The sequence below is a fragment of the Pan troglodytes genome, chromosome 7 (genome assembly GCF_028858775.2).
Source record: "Pan troglodytes isolate AG18354 chromosome 7, NHGRI_mPanTro3-v2.0_pri, whole genome shotgun sequence".
NCBI lineage: Eukaryota > Metazoa > Chordata > Mammalia > Primates > Hominidae > Pan > Pan troglodytes.
In genome coordinates, this window is record NC_072405.2 from 46,556,702 (window position 1) to 46,577,457 (window position 20,756).

General features: G+C 43.9%; 1 protein-coding gene and 1 non-coding gene across 2 annotated transcripts; both read right to left on the reverse strand.

The window, feature by feature from the left end:
* Positions 1-7,505: 7,505 nt before the first annotated feature.
* LSM1 (LSM1 homolog, mRNA degradation associated) lies at positions 7,506-20,725 on the reverse strand. Its single transcript, XM_001170479.8, has 4 exons — positions 20,446-20,725; positions 16,143-16,211; positions 13,962-14,077; positions 7,506-8,013 (listed from the first exon to the last, which is right to left on the reverse strand). Exons 1-4 carry the CDS (start codon positions 20,489-20,491, stop codon positions 7,843-7,845), a joined length of 402 nt encoding a protein of 133 aa, XP_001170479.1. The 5' UTR covers positions 20,492-20,725; the 3' UTR covers positions 7,506-7,842.
* On the reverse strand, positions 10,187-10,293 carry LOC112204349 (U6 spliceosomal RNA). Its single transcript, XR_002937903.1, has one exon. It is a non-coding gene; the product is annotated as a U6 spliceosomal RNA (small nuclear RNA).
* Positions 20,726-20,756: the final 31 nt, after the last annotated feature.

Here is a 20,756-nt window from a genome sequence, read left to right on the forward strand (position 1 = left end):
GGGATTACAGGCACGTACCACCACACTTGGCTAATTTTTGTATTTTTAGTAGAGATGGGGTTTTATCATGTTGGGCAGGCTGGTCTTGAACTCCTGACCTTGGGATCCACCCACCTTGGCCTCCCAAAGTGCTGAGATTATAGGCGTGAGCCACTGTGCCAGCCTTTTTTTTTTTTTTTTTTTTTTTTGAGACAATGTCTTGCTCTATTGCCCAGGCTGGAGTGCAGTGGTACAATCCCAGTTGACTGCAGCCTCAATCTCCCAGGTTTAAGAGATCCTTCCAGCTTAGCCTCCCAGATAGCTGAGATTATAGGTGTGCACCACCATGCCCAGCTAATTTCATTATTTTTTGTAGAGACAGGATATCACTATGTTGCCCTGGCTGGTCTTCAGCTCCTGGGCTCAAGCGATCCTCCTGCCTCAGCCTCTCAAAGCTCTGGGATTACAGGCATGAGCCACTGGGCCTGGCTGGGTTAACCTTTTAAAATCTCCTGTCTCTCTCTGTGAAAAGTGGGGCTAATAGTTGCATCTTAGCATATGCCTGGCTGCCATCTAGCAGTCAATAAATTTTAGGGTGATGGATGCTTACTCAACTTTAAATTCTGTTGGAGTCTCTTGTTTCCCCCCCCCACCCACCATTTCAAGCAGGTAAGCCCGACTTTTGATTTCCTTTCCCAGGAATTTTGGCAGAGAACATAGAGCATTTGGTCTTTTGTAATCACCTAAACCAGAATAACAAACTGAATTTAGCCCTCACAATATTTAATTTGACCTACACACCATTGTAAGAACACTTTGAATTCATTGCCACTGTAAACTATAGGGACAGAAAATAGATCAGTGTTATCCAGGGGCTGGAAAGGAGGAAAAGAGTTAAATACACAGGGCAGGAGTGATGAAAATATTCTGTATCTTGATCGTGATAGTGGTTACATAACTTGTTAAAACTTATAGAACTCCACACCAAAAAGGCTGAATTTTACTTTATGTAAATTACACCTCAGTAAACCTGATCGGAAAAAAAACTGTGTCTTGGTGATGGATTCCCAGGCATTCTGGGTTCCTGACCTTGAGATCTGCCCAGCAGTGAGCCCTCTCTCTTTCTATTGGCCCCAGCTACGTACTTGGGTCGTGACACCACTCAGTTCTCTGGGTTCCCAAAGCAACAGGCTTTGAGGCCTTTTTTTTCTTTTCCCTTCTTTTTTCTTTCTTTCTTTCTTTCTTTTTCTTTCTTTCTTTTTCTTTCTCTTTCTTTCTTTCCTTTCTCTCTTTCTCTCTCTCTCTTTCTTTCTCTCTCTCTCTCTTTCTCTCTCTCTCTCTCTCCTTCTTTCTCTCTCTGTTTTTTTTTTTTTTTGGATACAGAGTCTCGCTCTGTTGTCCAGGCTAGAGTGCAGCGGCACGGTCTCAGCTCACTGCAACCTCTGCCTCACAGGCTCAAGCGATTCTCCTGCCTCAGCCTCCTGAGTAGCTGGGATTACAGGCACCCGCCACCGTGCCCCGCTAATTTTTTTATTTTTTTATTTTTCTATTTTTTTGAGGCGGAATCTCGCTCTGTCGCCCAGGCTGGAGTGCCGTGGCGCTATCTCGGCTCACTGCAAGCTCCGCCTCCCGGGTTCACACCATTCTCCTGCCTCAGCCTTCCGAGTAGCTGGGACTACAGGCGCCCGCCACCACGCCAGGCTACTTTTTTGTATTTTTAGTAGAGACGGGGTTTCACCGTCTTAGCCAGGATGGTCTCGATTTCCTGACCTCGTGATCCGCCTGCCTCGGCCTCCCAAAGTGCTGGGATTACAGGCATGAGCCACTGCGCCTGGCCTAATTTTTGTATTTTTATTAGAGACAAGGTTTCACCATTTTGGTCAGGCTGGTCTTGAACTCCTGACCTCAGGTGATCTGCCTGCCTTGGCCTCCCAAAGTGCTGGGATTACAGGCGTGAGCCACCACGCTTGGCTGGAAAATTAACTTTTGATCTTTGGCCACTTAGGTGAATACAGGACCAGCTTAATTGGTAAAATCAAGCACCCTTAAAGCAGTCTCTTGCTCCCATTATCCACAGGACCCCTATAGGGTGACATGCAAGATGGGGGTGGGCACTGCAGCCCACATCTGCCTGGAAGACAATTAGGAGGAGAACAGGTAGAAGAAAATCTTTACTTCCAGCAACCCTGACAGGCACCCAGCTCCCTGTCCAACCCTCACCCCCATGGGATGCTTTTCCAGATTTTTTTTTTTTTTTTTGAGACGGAGCTTCACTCTTGTTGCCCAGGCTAGAGCGTAATGCCGTGATCTCGGCTCACTGCAACCTCTGCCTCCCAGGTTCAAGCGATTCTCCTGTCTCAGCCTCCTGAGTAGCTGGGATTACAGGCATGTGCCACCATGCCCAACTAATTTTTGTGTTTTTAGTAGAGACGGGGTTTCATCATATTGGTCAGGCTGGTCTTGAACTCCTGACCTCAGGTGATCTGCCCACCTTGGCCTCCCAAAATGCTGGGATTACAGGCATGAGCCACCACACCGGGTCTCAGAATTTTTTTTACCACCAATTACCTCCAAACCCTTCACACCTGAAGGGCTATGGCCTGCACTAAAGGCTGCCTCCACAGTAGGGGAACATCTCCATATTCAATGTAAGGACTGATCACTACTAATTATCCTACTCCTGGCCGCTCAGTGGTCGCAACTGTCTTCACCTTTTGGGGTCGTACTGGTCTCTGAAGCATATTGGTAAGCCAGCCTGAACTTACTTCATGCTTTCATCCATCCATCCATCCATCCATCCATCCATCCATCCATCCATCCTTCAACAAATACATACTGAGACTTAATGCACATTAGGCATCATTCTAGATGCTGGGGATACAAGAGTGAACAAGACAGATAGAAATCCATCCTTAAGGGTTTACATTCTAGTGAGGGAGGGGAGCAGACAGTAAACAGGTAAAATATATGTCAGATGGCAATACTTGGTAGGGTGAAAAGCTGGAAAGTTACAGATGGGGACGGGGTGCTTTTTTTTTTTCTTGAGACTGAGTCTCACTCTGTCACCCAGACTGGAGTGCAGTGGCATGATCTCGGCTCACTGCAACCTCCACCTGCTGGGTTCCAGCGATTCTCCTGCCTCAGCCTCCCGAGTAGCTGGGATTACAGGCACCTGCCACCACGCCCGGCTAATTTTTTTTTTTTTTTTTAAGACAGAGTCTCATTCTGTAGCCCAGGCTGGAGTGCAATGGTGCGATCTCGGCTCACTGCACCCTCTGTCTCCCGGATTCAAGCGATTCTCCTGCCTCAGCCTCCCAAGTAGCTGGGATTACAGGCGTGTGCCACCATGCCCAGGTAATTTTTGTATTTTCAGTAGAGACGGGGTTTACCATGTTGGCCAGACTGGTCTCAAACTCCTGACCTCAGGTGATCCACCTGTCTCGGCCTCCCAAAGTGCTGGGATTACAGGCATGAGCCACGGCACCCAGCTAGGGGTGCTATTTTAAAGGGGCAGTCAAGGGAGGGGAATGTGACAGAGATCTGAAGATAGTGAGAGAAGGATTCATGCAAATTTCGGGGAATAGCATGTGTTAAGCCCAGAGATCAACAGATTCAGCCCCATCCAGGGCACAGGTGATTTTCAGGAGTTGAGAAGAAAGATATGAAAATGAACGTGGACTTAAAAAAAAATTTTTTTTCTGTACCTCAATGGATGCAAATACTCTTTTCCTTCCTAGTTGAAATAAGCACATACAAATTTACTATAAGGTAGTGTTTTTCAAATGTTTCTGACAGCCAGGCACAGTAACAAATTTATTTTACATCTCCAGTATCTGCATACATGCAGATAACAAGTTTCACACATGGCCTAACTTTATTATGTGTGATGCGCTTTGATTTCTTTCTTTTTTTTTTTTTTTGACGGAGTTTCATTCTTGTTGCCCAGGCTGGAGTGCAATGGCATGATCTCGGCTCACTGCAAACTCCGCCTCCCAGATTCAAGCAATTCTCCTGCCTCAGCCTCCCGAGTAGCTGGGATTACAGGCATGTGCCACCACGCCCTGCTAATTTTGTATTTTTAGTAGAGACAGAATTTCTCCATGTTGGTCAGGCTGGTCTGGAACTCCTGACCTCAGGTGATCCACCCACCTCGGCCTCCCAAAGTGCTGGGATTACAGGTGTGAGCCACTGCGCCCAGCCTTTTTTTTTTTTTTTTTGAGACGGAGTCTCACTGTCACCCACTATGCTCCTGAGTAGGTGGGACGACAGGCGTATGCCACCACACCTGGCTAATTTTTTGTATTTTTGGTAGAGATGATATTTCACCATGTTGCCCAGGCTGGTCTCGAACTCCTGAGCTCAAGTGATTCACCCACCTCGGCCTCCCCAACTGCTGGGATTACAGGCGTGAGCCACCTGCATTCTATTTTTTATTCTAGTCCACTCAAAAAAGAAATTCTGGGCCACGTGCAGTCAGTCATCTTGGGCAGGTGTGCCTACTCTGCCTCCTGGCCTACCCCTTCTGCTGTCTGCACTGTGCTTGGCCTCCCTGTCCTGGCCCACTCACACTCCTGTGAAGAAAATGATACTTTCCAGCCTTCTTCACCTGTGATATCACTGGGACTCCTCCTGACCTGGCTTCCCTGAGCGTCCATAATGGACAGTATGAGGGTACTTGGCTCCACTAAGTATCCAGAGCCTGTTTGGATTTTATCAGAGCAGGGAGGGGAGCAGATACTGCGGTTTAAACTTAGCTAAGAGCATGCAGTCTAAGAAGGTCACGGGCTAAGGGCGAAAAAAAAAAGAGTAAGAGATATGCTGCTGTACTCAATTATTTCAGAAAAAAGATGGCCAGAAAGGGGTCTTTGGTAGATCTTCCTATTTTTCTACCCTGAAAGCAGTCTCAAGCCCCAATTGGAAGAACTTTATTTTTCTACCCTGAAAGCAGCCTCAAGGGAAGCTGGGCGTGGTGGGGCATGCCCGTAATCCCAGCTACTCGGGAGGCTGAGACAGGAGAATTGCTTGAACCCGGGAGGTGGAGGTTGCAGTGAGCTGAGATCGTGCCATTGCACTCCAGCCTGGGCAACAAGAGCAAAACTCCGTCTCAAAAAAAAAAAAAAAAAAAAAAAAAAAAAAGATAAAACAGAAGTATGAAATGGGACTGATTCTGAAGCCCAATAATACAAGAGTCCAGCAATGGTCGGGGAAGAAAGCATTAGATTTCAGTATCTGCAAAGACTGGCTTGGGTAAGGTGAGGGCAAACCATCCCACTGGGCAGTCGAGGAACTAAGAATGCTGCAGATAGTCCGGAGAGTTTCATCCTTTAGGTCCAAGTCTTGGCTGTTGGCTGTATGATAAAGGTCTAAAGCAAGACAGTACACACAATGACTGAAACCTTGCTATGGCTTGGAAATTCTTGGAATTTAACGTAAGAGTAAATCATAACTCTTGCCATTACAGTGGGAATTGATGGATGTTGAAAACACAAGGTAACTGTAACGAATTCACATTTCTTGGAGGTGTCACATGTTTTGAAGCAGTGGGGCTCTGAAAAACAAATGCTGTCATTCTGCTGAACTTCAGAGTATCTTACTGTAGTCACACGTTTTTCAAAAGTTGGTATTTCTTTCTTCTCTTTATGTGGGTAGTTAATAATACATTCTATTAAACAGTAAGATTATGGGCAAAACATTAGATAAGCCATTAAGTGCAATAGTTTCCTCATAAGTTACCTACTATAAAATCAGCCCAATGATGAACACTTCAGAAGTCAAATGGTTTGTAGGCCTTTTGGGCAGTTTTAAAAACCCCTGAGCTCATAAAATGTTAATACTATAAAATAATTCACACACATACAGGCCAAGTGTGGTGGCTCATGCCTGTAATCCCAGCATTTTGGGAGGCCGAAGCCAGAGGATCACTTGAGGTCAGGAGTTCGGGAACCCACCACGCCAACATGGTGAAACCCCGTCTCTACTAAAAGCACAAAAATTAAAGAGGGGTGTGGTGGTACGTGCCTATAATCTCAGCTACTCGGGGAACCTGGGATGTGCAGGTTGCAGCGAGCCAAGATCACACCTCTGCACTTCAGCCTGGGCGACAGAGCAAGACTCTGTCTCAAAGAAAAAAAAAAATAATAATAATAAATCACACACATACAAATTAGATATAAAATTTATGAAAATAACATCTTTGCTTAACAGAATATAAAAAGGAACTACCTGGAATAATCATAGTTAAAATTACTGAGAATCAGAGGATGACTTACTCAAGCCTAATCTGCCAATAATTGCCAATTTCACACGATATCTCCTAACTCCTAGTTGAGCCCACTGTCTACTAAACCATGATTCCTTTATTTATTTATTTAGAGACAGAGTCTCACTCTGTCGCCCAGGATGGACTACAGTGGTGCAATCTCAGCTCACTGCAATCTCTGCCTCCCGGGTTCAAGCAATTCTCCTGCCTCAGCCTCCTGAGTAGCTGGGATCACAGGCATGCACCATCATGCTAATTTTTATATTTTTAGTAGACGGGGTTTCACCATGTTGGCCAGACTGGCCTTGAACTCCTGACCTCAGGTGAACCACCTGCCTCTGCCTCCCAAAGTGCTGGGATTACAGGTGTAAGCCACTGCACCCGGCCCATGCTTCCTTCTTGAAGTACAAATCTGTTAAGCTTTTCATGCAATCCCTACTCTTCGACAATCACACAAAGTGCCATCACTATGGGCTTTCAGTCACTACAATACCATTTATGTTCCTTTTTGATGAGAACGTTAAAATACTCAAGACTCAATACAAAGGACTAGAACACCTAATTAAATTAGCAGAAAACCTGGAGAACAAGCCACTGTAAGAACATGTTGGGTCTCGTGGGGACTTAGTTTGGAATAGCCATGGGCGAAGCAGGAGCAAGAGCAACCATGATGTCGTTTCTCAAACATGAGTCTTCTGCAGTAACCAGTAACTGGGAAACAGCTGAAGGCTCCTTCCTCACGCCTGAACGTTTGTATTTTTTTTTTTTTTTTTTTTTTTGAGACGGAGTTTCGCTCATTGCCCAGGCTGGAGTGCAATGGTGCAATCTTGGCTCACCGCAACCTCTGCCTTCCAGGTTCAAGTGATTCTCCTGCCTCAGCCTCTCAAGTAGCTGGGATTACAGGCATGCGCCACCACGCCCGGGTAATTTTGTATTTTTAGTAGAGACAGGGTTTCTCCATGTTGGTCAGGATGGTCTTCAACTCCCGACCTCAGGTGATCTGCCCGCCTCGGCATCCCAAAGTGCTGGGATTACAGGCATGAGCCACCGCCCCTGCCGAACATTTGTATTTCTTAACAGATACAAATATGGAAACAGGAGAGGACCCCTGAGATGATTGGAATAAAAATATTCCTTCCTAAGTAGCCAGCTACTTGAAACTGTGACTGAAGGGGGAAATCCCAGTATGTGGACTGCTTATACCTTTGAGAGCAGAAACTTAATTAATCTATTCATTACAGGTAACTCAAACTTGGAAATAACATGACACTTTTCAGATTCATATTTTATTTACAAGTAAATGAAGACTGTCCCTGTAAACTCTAATTTGGGATATGAAGAACAATATAAAGAAGTAGTTGCTGGTGCCACAGTGATGTGTGAAGGAGTCTATGCCACTGTTTCTTTAAACAGTGATTTTGTTATTAAAAAAAAAAAAACCCACCTACACGATTTCTTCATGTTGCATATGTAAAATAATTAAAAATAAAAGTGACTTTTCAAAACTCTACAGTCTGTGATCAAATGCGTGAGGTGGCCAGGATGTCACTTTCACTCAGTGACAGCCCCTACTCTTCAAGAGCCAACAGCCTCTGGGCAAAAGACTAGTACTCATCAAGAGTATCTGCTCGAGGAATGGAAAGACCTCGGTCCTTCAGGGCCTGCACTTTCAACTTCTCTGCTTCCAGTTTGGTCTGCTGTTCCACCCTTTGCTCTTCTAGAATTTCTTCAATGGATACTTGCTGGAGGGGTGTGTCACTCTCCTTTTCCAAGTCCTACAAAAGAGACAGGTTTGAAAACTTCACCTGAAGACCAAGAATAGAAAGCACAGATCTCAAGGCAAATGGATTCCTCTATCAGGCTCAGATTATTTTTCATAACTGTGACAGGAACTGAAATATCCTTCTCCTAGGGACCGGTAAGTTTTTCAAAGAAATGCCTGACAACACTACTATAGGATACATACTTACAATGAGGTTAATAGTGATCAGTATATATATATATTTTTCAAGATGGAGTCTCTCTGTCACCCAGGCTGAAGTGCAGTGGCGCAATCTGAGCTCACTGCAACCTCTGCCTCCTGGGTTCAAGTGATTATCCTGCCTCAGCCTCCTGAGTAGCTGTGATTACAGGCACGTGCCACCACGCCCTGCTAATTTTTGTATTTTAAGTAGAGACAGGGTTTCACCATGTTGGTCAGGCTGGTCTCGAAACCTGACCTCGTGATCTGCCTGCCTTGGCCTCTCAAAGTGCTGGGATTACAGGCAGTAATAAGTATTTGTATAACAGAGCTTTATGTGATCCAAAATCCCATATTAGTCAGGATTAATTTTCTATTAGTCCACGATTAATTTCCTTTAAAAAAAAAATTAGGGCTGCTTATAGACAGCTATCTCCCCCACTGCAGAGAATCCAAGAGGGAGGTTATTGAGGCAATGTGGCCTTAGACTTTTTTTTTTTTTAATTATTTTAAGGACAGGTGGAGTGGCTCACAGTCGTAATCCCAGCACTTTGGGAGGCTGAGGTGGGAGGATCACTTGGGCCTAGGAGTTCGAGACCAGCCTGGGCAACACAGTGAGACCCTAACTAACTCCACCAAAAAACAAAACAAAACAAAAAAAAGCTGGTGTGGTGGTGGTCACCTACAGTTCCAGCTACTCAGGAGGCTGAGGTGGAAGGACTGCTTGAGCCTGGGAGGTTGAAGGTCAAGGCTGCAGTGAGCCATGAATGTGTCACTGCACTCCAGCCTCCGCAACAGCAAGACTGTCTCAAAATAAGTAAAAAGACAAAAATAAAAGGGATCCTCTTGCCTTCACCTCCTACGTAGCTGGGGCTACAGGTGTGCGCCACCGTACCAGCTCTGTAGTCTAGATCTAAACTATAACAAGACTCTTTTTCCCTTTATGGCAACAAGTCTTCTAGGGAGAACCTCGGCAGACCATTTAGGTTACTAAACCAATTTGGTCCCAATATTTTTCTCCACTATTTAAAAAATTGCTGCTTAGGTTGGGCATGGTGGCTCACGCTTGTAATCCCAGCACATTGGGAAGCTGAGGCGGGCAGATCACTTGAGGCCAGGAGTTCGAGACCAGCCTGGCCAACATGGCAAAACCCCGTCTCTACTAAAAATACAAAAAAAATTAGCTGGGCGTGGTGGCAGGCGCCTGTAATCCCAGCTACCTGGGAGGCTGAGGCAGGAGAAGCACTTGAACCTGGGAGGCGGAGGTTGCAGTGAGCGGAGATCACGCCATTGCACTCTAGCCTGGGTGACAAGAGTAAAACTCCATCTCAAAAAAAAAAAAAAAATTGTTGCCTAATAAAAAATTCCTTACTTAAAAAATACATGCTCATCATAGCTAATATGGAAAATAGACAAACAAGGAAAATTTAAAAATTATCCATAATTCCAGTATGGAGGATTAACATTTTGATAATATCCCTACAATTTTTCTACATACATACTGACTTAAAAAAAATAAACAACCCAGCCAGGTGTGGTGGCTCACACTTGTAATCCCAGCTACTCGGGAAGCTGAGGCACGAGAATCACTTGAATCCAGGAGGCAGAGGTTGCAGTGAGCCAAGATCACACCACTGCACTCTAGCCTGGGCGACAGAGTAAGACTCTGTCTCAAAAGGAAAAAAAAAAAAAAGTAAATAAAAAATTAGCTGGGCGTGGTAATGTGTACCTATAGTCCCAGCTACTCATGAGGCTGAGGGGGGAGGATCACTTGAGCCCAGGAGTTTGAGGCTGCAGTGAGCTGTGATCACACCACTGCAGTCAGCCTAGATAACAAAGTGAGACGCTGCCTCAAAAACAAACCCCTCCCAAAAACCCACAATGCAAATACTGACTGTAATTCGTTTTCTTTTCACTTCAATGTGGCATAGTATGCTTAATATTTTTATTTTTGAATGTTTTATAAACATTTTTCATTAATTATTTTTAAAGATATAGAAGACTTCATGAATTTGCGTGTCATCCTTATGCAGGGGCCATGCTAATCTTCTCTGTGTTGTTCCAATTTTAGTAGATGTGCTGCCAATGTGAGCACATTTTTCATTTTTTTAGAGACAGGATCTTGCTCTGTTGCCCAGGGTGGAGTGCAGTGGCACAATCACAGCTCACCATGATCTGAAACTCTTGGGCTGAAGTGATCCTCCTGCCTCAGCCTCCTAAGTAGCTGGAACTACAAGCATGTGCCACCACATCTGGCATTAAATCTTTTTTCTTTTTGTAGAGATGGGGTCTTGCTATGTTGCCCAGGCTGGTCTCAAACTTCTGGCCTCAAGCATCCTCTTGCCTTGGCCTCCCAAAGTGTGAGCCACTGTGCCTGGCCCTTATAAACATTTGCTAACCAATGTCATAATGCAGAAGAACCTTGCTAAAAAAGTATCTCACTGTCCATAGATTCAGTTTATTGTCCTTAAAATGAATGTACAGGTATTATTTGGTGTTTTTGTAAGATGGAAAGCCTATACAAAGTATTCCTGTTTCTTACCCTCCTCTATGACTTTCAATGATAAAGTTTGGGACGGTACTGACACACTTCTCCAGATGCTCTGCCCTGCATACTATCACCACATGCTGCCAAGGTCTCAGAACTCACAGGCAGTGGCATTATCAGACAGAGAGAGGACTCTCACCACAGAAGTTACAATGAAAGCCACACAAATTACATAAGCAAGCCCTGCTCTAGGTCCAAAGTTAACAGCACCCAGCAAAGTATATATTACCACCTGCCCTCCCAACCCATGAGTAGCAGCTAAAGAGAGCACAGTGTTCTCGGCCTAATGCACTGCCTCTTGGGCTTTTCAGTATGTGACTTGCTAAGCAATTCATGCTGCTGTTGCTGCTTCTTCCCAACAGTCTTATTACTTAATGCTGTGTCATCATCATCGTCCTTGAGGCAGAATTCAGGGATTTCTTAACCAATATAGTGTTTATAGAAACTGATTTCTATGTATGAATTCCTCTGGGGTTGGTACATAATTTCTCCTGACTGCTGATTCACATAACAATGCAGGCATTCCTGGAACCATGTTTCTGTAGTGGTACCCCTGTAAAACTTCTGCAGCATCCAAACCATAACATATTTTTTTTAAAAAGGGAACTTTTCCTCACAAAAGGGATCCAAGGAAACAATGAAACTTCAAGAACAAACACGTTCACTTCTTTCTCTGCACAAACACACACATCTACTTAGATGTAACTTTGTGCCAATGTAACCAGTATAAAAAGCATGTCTGCTATGTTTACTACTATAAAACAGAAGCATATCTGTGAATATTTTCTTGAGAAAGGGTCTTGCTCTGTTACCCCGGTTGGAGTGCAGTGGTACAATCATGGCTCACTGTAGCCTCGACCTCCCTGAGCTCAGCCTCCCAAGTAGCTGGGACTGGTGATGTGCACCATCACCCCTGGCTAATTTTTGTATTTTTTTGTAAAGACAGGGTTTGGCCATGTTGCCCAGGCTGGTCTCTTGGGGCTTAAGCGATCTGCCTGCCTCGGCCTCCCAAAGTACTGGGATTACAGATGTGAGCCACTGCACCCACCCCAGTATTTTAACTTAAGTCTTTTCCTCTGATACATTGCCTCTTCAAAATTAAATTCAGAAAAGTATTTTTAAAAATCATCTATAACCCCACCATGCAGAGATGGGTCAGCTCCCCTATATACTGGCAGTATCAAGCATAGTGGCATGTACCTATAGTCCCGGCTACTTGGGAGGCTGAGACAGGAGGATTGCCTAAGCCTAGGAGTTTGAATCTAGCCTGGGCAACATAGTGAGACCCCATCTCTGGAAGAAAAAAAATACTGGCAGACTACTTTACAGTCATTTAGTATCTCCCCATGGGTACCATGGGTACTAGGTGCTTTCAGACTTTTTTTTTTTGAGACGGAATCTTGCTCTGTTGCCCAGGCTGCAGTGCAGTGGCACGATCTCGACTCACTGCAAGCTCCGCCTCCCGGGTTCATGCCATTCTCCTACCTCAGCCTCCCAAGTAGCTGGGACTACAGGCGCCCGCCACCACACCTGGCTAACTTTTTTGTATTTTAGTAGGGATGGGGTTTCACTGTGTTAGCCAGGATGGTCTCGATCTCCTGACCTTGTGATCCGCCCGTCTCAGCCTCCCAAAGTGCTCGGATTACAGGCGTGAGGCACCGCACCTGGCCTTGTTTCAGCCTTTATGCGACACAAGAAGATAACATTCTGCTGCTTGGCTGGGCGTGGTGGCTCATGCCTGTAATCCCAGCACACTGGGAGGCCGAGGCGGGTAGATCGCCTGAGGTCAGGAGTTCGAGACCAGCCTGGCCAACATAGTGAAACCCCGTCTCTACTAAAAATACAAAAATTAGCTGGGCTTGGTTGCGGGCACCTGTAATCCCAGCTACTCGGGAGGCTGAGGCAGGAGAATCACTTGAACCTGGGAGGCGGAAGTTGCAGTGAGCTGAGATCATGCCATTGCATTCCAGCCTGGGCAACAGGAGCAAAACTCTGTCTCAAAAAAAAAAAAAAAAAAAACCCAAAAAACGAAAAACAATTTCTGCTGCTTAAACATGCAAGAAATGATACACTGAACTAAAAGTACAAACTACAAAAATATTTTATAAGAAAAATTTTTATAAGTATTACTTATAAATATTTTATAAGTAAGAAAAAGCTATTTCATATATTTCACAGCATATATTTCATATATTCATATATTTCATATACTTCATATATTTCACTTGGGCAGTATTGATAGTCTGGATTAGTCATTTCTAGCTATTTCCAATATGAGGTCTCTGAACCAACCCAACCCTGGCAGAATTATCTCCTTGCTTTCTCAAATGGCTGTTAAAAATGGCTACAAACCAAACCACTCTAAAGATTTCTGCAAATTGATTTAAGACATGGCTAGGTATTTAGAAAACAGTATTAAAAACTTTAAAAATTAAGCAAACACCAAAATTTTTGGTAAGAAAAAAGAAGACAGTGCTGGCTCAACCCTTAATTTCAACTACTCTTGAAGAGATTTTTATTTTCCTTGCAAACCCAATAATCAGAAATAACAAGATGAAATCAAAGGTTTTAAATAAGATACTTAAAAAAAAAAATCTGAGTAATTCTAGTAGGGGTGTGTGTGTGTATGTCTGCACACACGAAGACCTACAGCAACAATACCTCAGAAAATCTGATTTAACCTTTCACCTGCCAGCTGGTCTTTCTGGCACAGATACCAAAATACCCTCTCCCTGGCTGTGAGCTAAGGATCCAAGTAAGACTGAACTCCATTCTCGGGATAGGTAACGGAAAAGCTTTTCCTATAGCTACTCTTTCCCTTTCCCCCTTTACTAATATGGATATCACATTGTACTGTACAGGCAATATGTACTTCCCTCAAATACTGTGCATTAGCTTTATGCCATGAAAAACCACTTGTAACCAACTGTTTAAATGACTGCAAAATATTCCAACGTATATAAGACACACCTTCCCCAGCATATATAAATCAAGCTTTGTCAATTTTCTGCTATTAAACAAATATATTAATGAACACATTTGTTAAGGCACTGAAACAAAGTATTCTCTGTAGCTTCCCTAAATTAATTTGGTAGTTGCCTAGGAGAAGCCAGATAAATGTGGAGAATATTTTTATTCTCTTTTGAAAAGACAAAAAAAGAAGTCTAACTAGCATGAATATGAAGATCTACAGCAGCTTAACAGTTTTCACTTACTATTTCTCCTAGTAGGACCACATTTTCTCCTCTGACCACAAAAATCCCTCGAGGAATATCACCGTATTTTTTGCCCACATGAATACGCTCCACAGTCTGATGTAGCACTAAGTTTGCTGTAAGTGTATAGGGAAAAACCAAAGATATTTAGTTTAAACTATTGGGTAAAGGCCCATAACTCAATAATCAGTTATTTTGAAAAGATTTAGGTAAACATGATTTCCAAGCTTTCTAATTATTTTTATTTATTTATTTATTTTTTGAGACCGAGTCTCGCTCTGTCACCCAGGCTGGACTGCAGTGGCGCCATCTCAGCTCACTGCAACCTCCGCCTCCTGGTTCAAGTAATTCTCCTGCCTCAGATTCCGGAGTAGCTGGGACTACAGGTGCCTGCCACCACTCCCGGCTAATTCTGTATTTTTAGTAGAGACAGGGATCACCATATTGGCCAGGCTGGTCTTGAACTCCTGACCTTGTGATCCGCCCACCTTGGCCTTCCAAAGTGCTGGGATTACAGGCGTGAGCCACAGTGCCGGGCCCCTAAGCTTTCTAATTCTGGGGAAGGCTAAAATTTCAAATAATCTTCTCCTATTTCATTGAGTAAGACGTACCAGTTAGGAGATGTCTGGGATTATGTTGGGCTAATACATGAATGACAGCAGAAATAAGAGAAATAAATTCCTTTATCAGTTAATTGCTAATACCAAAAAAAACCATAGGAAAATATAAATGAATAAGGAACTTGGAAAACTTGGGCCTAAACAACCACAGAGATCAAAACTTTTGTTTTCTGGAAAGAAACAGCTTTTCTTTTTGTGTGGGTGTGTATGTGATGATCTGCTGAAGATTCAACTTTCTTTTAGTAATTAGGATTCATTTAACCCAACGCAGGTATCCATGGGTTATGATACAGCAAAAACCTATTTTTTCACCTTGACAGATAACTATAGTTGTAATCTAAAAGTCAACTTAATAGCCACTACCCTTCCCTCAAAGTACTTTGATGAATCTGACTTAAGAATCAGGACTCCAATTTGTTAACAATAATTATTTTTCCTCTTTCAATTAGTACTACTTGTCCTATTTGAAGTAAAGGAGAAATCTATGCTCATATCTTCCATAATCCTTTTAAGTGTTTTAATTACGTTTCTTCCTCATGCTCAAATCCAGTGATTTCGCAGATATCCAATAAATGTTAGCATGAACATGAAGTTCCTTGAAACAGAAGGAAACATAATCTTTTAACTTAAGAAAAATGCAGGATGCGAAACAAAGACAGAGGCCTCTTATTCCAATGTATCCCTATATGTAAAGTATTAAGCTTAATGTTGGGGTCCTTAAAATAAAGGAAATGCCTTCTACCCAATTTTCATTGGCTAGGGAGGGATTACCTTCACTTCCGGAACTGCTCTGAAGTCATTATACCCTGCCAATGTAGAAATAAGCAGCCTTGGGCCGGGCACAATGGCTCGCGCCTGTAATCTCAGCACTATGGGAGCTAAGACCAGCCTTCCAGCTGTCCCCACTGATGCACCAGACATGTGAGTGAAGCTCCTTCAAACCAGCCGACTCACCTTCTAGACACCAAGGAACTGTCCTAAAGCCATGAGGAGCAGAACAACTGCCCAGCTCAGCTGGGTGGGTGGATCACCTAAGGTCAGGAGTTCGAAACCAGCCTGGCCAACATGGCGAAACCTCGTCTCTACTAAAAATACAAAAATTAGCTGGGGGTGGTGGCTGGAGCCTATAATCTCAGCTACTTGGGAGGCTGAGGCACAAGAATCACTTGAACCCAAGAAGCGGAGGTTGCAGTGAGCCAAGATTGTGCCACTGCACTCCAGCCTGGGTGACTGAGCGAGAGCGCATCTAAACAAAAAACAAAACAAAACAAAGCAAAACAAAACAAGCCTCTTCGGTGGACTGAGTTTATTTCTATCACTTGGCTCCCCCTACTGGGGATTCTACTGAAAGCCAGTTTTAGAAACGAGCTTGGAAATATATATAAGCTTTGAACCACCTAATCTGAATGTATAGAAAACAATGATGTACTCACTAAAATCAGTCCTACTATGTCACACATGTGAAAAAGTTGCAGATAAATTTCAATATTAAATAACAAAAAATGCAACGGGCAGCTGTTATTATCCAGAGTATAAGAGATGTCCATAAATTAATACATACCAAATTGATCAATGCTTCTTAAAAAGCCTATAAGTGTCCTTCCATCTCGAAGCAGAACCAAGTGCTTTTCTGGGGAGAGAGGAAAAAATCTTTTAAATGAAAACTGACAAGTTCAGCGAGTATTTAGGATAATAATTAACAGTTTAAGCTGCACCACTTCCTCGGCCAATGTATTTAATGTGAAGTTCAAGTTCATTGGAAAACTGAAGAAAGAAGCACAGCAGCACGGATTTAGATAACATCAGTAGTGAAAAGAATCAGAGCAGTGTGGCAGAGTGGGAAAAGGACAGGGCGTGGCACCAGGAAGCCTGACTAGCTGGCTCTAGACCCTTATGTTGGTTTTTTTTTTTTTCCTTTTTTCTTTTTTTTTTTTTTGAGACAGAGTCTCACTCTGTCACCCAGGCTGCAGTGCAGTGGCACAATCTCGGCTTACTACAACCTCTGCCTCCCAGGGTCAAGCGATCCTCCTGCATCGGCCTCCTTAGTAGCTGGGACTACAGGAGTTTGCCACCATGCCTGGCTAATTTTCATATTTTTAGTAGAGATGGCGTATCACCATGTTAGCCAGGCTGGTCTCAAACTCCTGACTTCAGATGATCCATCCACCTCCGCCTCCCAAAGTGCTGGGATTACAGGTGTGAACCATGGCGCCTAGCCAAAGACCCTTATGTTTGACACTTAAACCATCTCATGTCATGTCAGTTTTTATATCTGTAAATTGACAAATTTAGTCTAGATGACTCTTATTATCTTATTTGTAGAATTATTTTGTTCTCAAAAGATGAGCTTCTATCTCACATTTTGTTTGTAACCATAGAATGCTTTAAATAAAAACACAATGCTTCAGGCATTTAAAATGAAGACTAATAATAAGCTAGAGCAGAAATTCAATGTTTACTGAGGGGGCATGTGCTGTTCTGGGGTCTAGACATACAGTAGAGAATGAGACTTAGAAAGTCACCAACCTTATGAATTTATATTCATGTTGGAGGAGGACAAATAAATAAGAAAATAACCTATTGTGATTAGGACAATGGAATAATAAACTAGCAAGGCAGTATGATGAAGGGAGAGAAGTGGTTACAGAAGGAAGGGTGGCAAGGGAAAGCCTCTCTGAAGAGGTGACTTTGAGCTGACACTGAAGAATGAAAATAAGCCAGTTACTAGCGCACCCAGCAAAATTTCTTTCATTCCATGCCTAAAGTACTTTCTAGATGCAGAACAGAGGAAAAACACAGTGACTCTGCCCTGAAGGAATTTATACTCTTCCTTGCGCTATAAATAAGTACCACAGAAAGCGAATCTTAATTATATGAGACTACAGAGAGAGAAACTGTATTTCTGAAGGAGGTATCAGAGTTGGACCTTAAAACGTAGATAATTTTAGGGCACCTAAATTCCTTCGGGGGGGAGAAGGCAATCTGTAAATTAAAGAGGAGGAAAAAAGGGCTGTACATCCATGTTTAGCTAAAAGCTGAGGGTGTGAAGGGAAAGAACAGTAGATAAAGTCAGAAAAGTACTGGGCGCAGGCTGCATCTGGATTTGACTTCATAGGGAACAAGAAAACATTAAGTGATGGAGTCTGTTTACTGAGTTTGTATAAGTGGGTATGTGTGAGAGGGTGGGGTGCTGAAGATGTGAGGTAAAGATGTAGGAGTTTTATGAGACATCACAAAACTATTTACCAAGAGTTGGGAATAAAAGCAGCAAGCTCAGGGTGAAGGTTATTAGCTCTTTGTGATTCTAAAGTGCTATCAGGACACTTACATAGAAACACACGCAGATAGTTGGAAACAGTAAGACTGGAAAACCAAAGACATCAAGATTAGAGAAAGCAATTTTGGATAAATCTACAAAGAGGTGATATAAAAAACTAAAGTACAGGAGATCTACTAAAGATTTAAAGAAGTAGGCCACATGTAATCCAAGTGACCATCTATTTTGGAGAACAGTAAGAGCCAGAGAAGTAAGAAAATCACCAAGTACCAGTTGTTAGAGAAATCAAGAGAAGAGAATTAAAGAATCTGGTGGGGAGAGTATCACAGTGCTGCAAAGGGGAGAGAACACAGAAGAAGACCTTAGACGAATAACTTTGAAGAATGCAGCTTGAGTAATTTCAGGATAAAAATTAGATTGCAGGAGTAATGTAAGTAGTCTATTGAAGGTGATCAAGAAACAGACAAAATGAAAATGACTCGAGGTTTGGGGATAAAGATATGAAAAAAGGGATGGGAATATGAAGAGAACGGAGAAAATATTTGAGATGGATAGACAGCAACACATGAGGGGAAGAACGCAGGGGTTGGGGAGACAGAGGATATAAAAGAAAAAGGCTAACAACGAAAAAAGGTTCCAGAAGCAGTGAGAGGAGACAGTAACAACAGACAGACAAAAAGGGAGGAATCCTTCCTACTCAAATTAAAGGATGGGTGAAAATACAGAAACACAAGGAGGAAACTGTGTGTTAGGGTTGGGGAGCAAAGGGTGCATATCAAATGGCTTCAAAGTTTTAATAAAGTAGGGGGTCTGGAATCTACAAAGAGGTAGGGGTTAGAGGGCCAAAGAGCAAAACTGATTTTTAGTAAAATGGCAGGATGTGTTAGAGGATATATAAGGAGAGATGAGGGCAAAAGAGCATCCTCGAGCAACTAAAACATCCTGTTACACTTAACAGGTTCATATAGATGTTAATATATATTTAGTCCAATTACACTACATTTCCCTTACATAGCACAATAAGTAATTTGTGTTTTAAAAAATGATCTGTCGGCCGGAGGCGGTGGCTCACGCCTGTAATCCCAGCACTCTGGGAGGCCGAGGTGGGTGGATCACCTGAGGTCAGGAGTTGGAGACCATACTGCCCAGCATGGCGAAACCTCGTCTCTACCAAAAAATGCAAAAATTAGCTGGGCGTGCTGGCAGGCGCCTGCAATCCCAGTTACTTGGGAGGCTGAGGCACAAGAATGGTTTAAACCCGGGAGGTGGAGGTTCCAGTGAGTCAAGATCGCGCCACTGCACACTACAGCCTGGGCGACAGAGCAAGACTCTGTCTCAAAAAAAAAAAAAAGAAAAAAAGAAAAAAGATCTGTCAACCATAAAATGATTTTTTTTTTTTTTTTTTTGAGACGGAGTCTTGCTCTGTCGCTCAGGCTGGAGTGCAATGGTGCGATCTCGGCTCACTGCAACCTTCTCCTCCCGGGTTCAAGCGATTCTCCCGCCTCAGCCTCCCGAGTAGCTGGGATTACAGGCATCGCCATCGTGCCCAGCTAATTGTAGGAACGGGGTTTCACCATGTTGGCTAGGCTGGTCTTGAACTCCCGACCTCAGGCGATCTGCCCGCCTCGGCCCCCCAAAGTGCTGGGATTACAGGCGTGAGCCACCGCGCCAGGCCCGTAAAATGAAATTTTAACCATAGATTCTAAACTGCGTATTCACAGAGTAACTGAGACGATTGCAGCTTGTTTAAAACTATGTGTAAATCATCTTGAAACAAGTTAATGAGAAAGATCACATGATTAAAACAATAAAAAATGTTGCTTGAGGAATAATGCACAGACGGAATTTAGAAAAAAGGAAAGCCAGAACAACTGCAGACGGTTCTTTTCGCTTTTGTATAGGACTGAGCTCCTCTTCCGGACAAAAACCAGGAATAAGGGAGGTCTTCTTAGTAAAAGCAAAAGTAAATTGTCTTAAAAAAAAAAAAAAAAAAAGGTTGCAAGTGATTTGGTCTTTCCAGAAAAGTCAATACCATGTCTAACAGTGGTCTCTACTACAATAACCTGAAGGTGCTAATGACCCTCACAGTAAAATAAGCCAGCAAATGGCCACACCGTAGAGCGCCTACATTTACTGCCAATTAAGTCCAACTGCCGCTGTCTTAATATTTTCGCTTTTTAATGAATCCTCTCTCTAGGTATTCCGATCCATCCACCGGTAACACGCTGATACTTCGAAATACTGCAGGCAGGAGTGGACGGGGGAGAAGCCCCCCCCCTCCCCGGGCTTCTTTCGTGTTCGGGCCTCTGCTGCCGCGACCCACGGAAGCAAGAATGAGTTCCATCGCTTGGGGCTCACCAGCTAGAGGGCTGGCGGAGGCTGCGAGGGGCAGAAGTAGCAGCAGGCTACTGGGTGGGCAAGCGGTGTGTACCGCAGCTGTGGAGGACATCGACGCGGAACGCCCGGATTGAGCTCAGAACACACCGGCCCCGCCCGGGACTCATTCTACAAGCTTCTTCGGAAGAGGCGCCCGCCCGGGAGGAAGGGTCTAACCCCAGGCTCCACCGGGAGGAGATAAACTACTCACTGTCAATGTCCTCGATGAGGCTGGCGGTGCCAGGCATATAGTTCATTTTGAACTGAAATAATGCTGCAATGCACAGCGGCGGGAGGCCAGCGCGTCCAAAACCTCCTCCCTTCTACCGCAGTTGCCGCCTCGGTGGGACCAAGCCCGGAATCCCGACCGAGACCAGCACTTCTGCCCCGGCTTTCAGCCGCCGGGGCCTGCCGGAAGCTCCTCCATATTACCCTTACCCACTTCCTGTAACACGTGCGGGCCCCCAGGAAGAGGCGGGGCAGCCGTACCGTTGGGGGACACCCTTTCCCTGTTCCTGTTAA

Bases quoted from the DNA above. Each gene is read 5' to 3' on its own strand.
- LSM1 (XM_001170479.8), bottom strand. From the start codon at position 20,491: ATGAACTATATGCCTGGCACCGCCAGCCTCATCGAGGACATTGACA. The intron at 14,078-16,142 runs GTATGTATTAAT...ATACACTTACAG, and splicing joins AAGAAGCATTGATCAATTTG to CAAACTTAGTGCTACATCAG. The intron at 8,014-13,961 runs GTAAGTGAAAAC...TCTCTTTTGTAG, and splicing joins TGGTCCTACTAGGAGAAATA to GACTTGGAAAAGGAGAGTGA.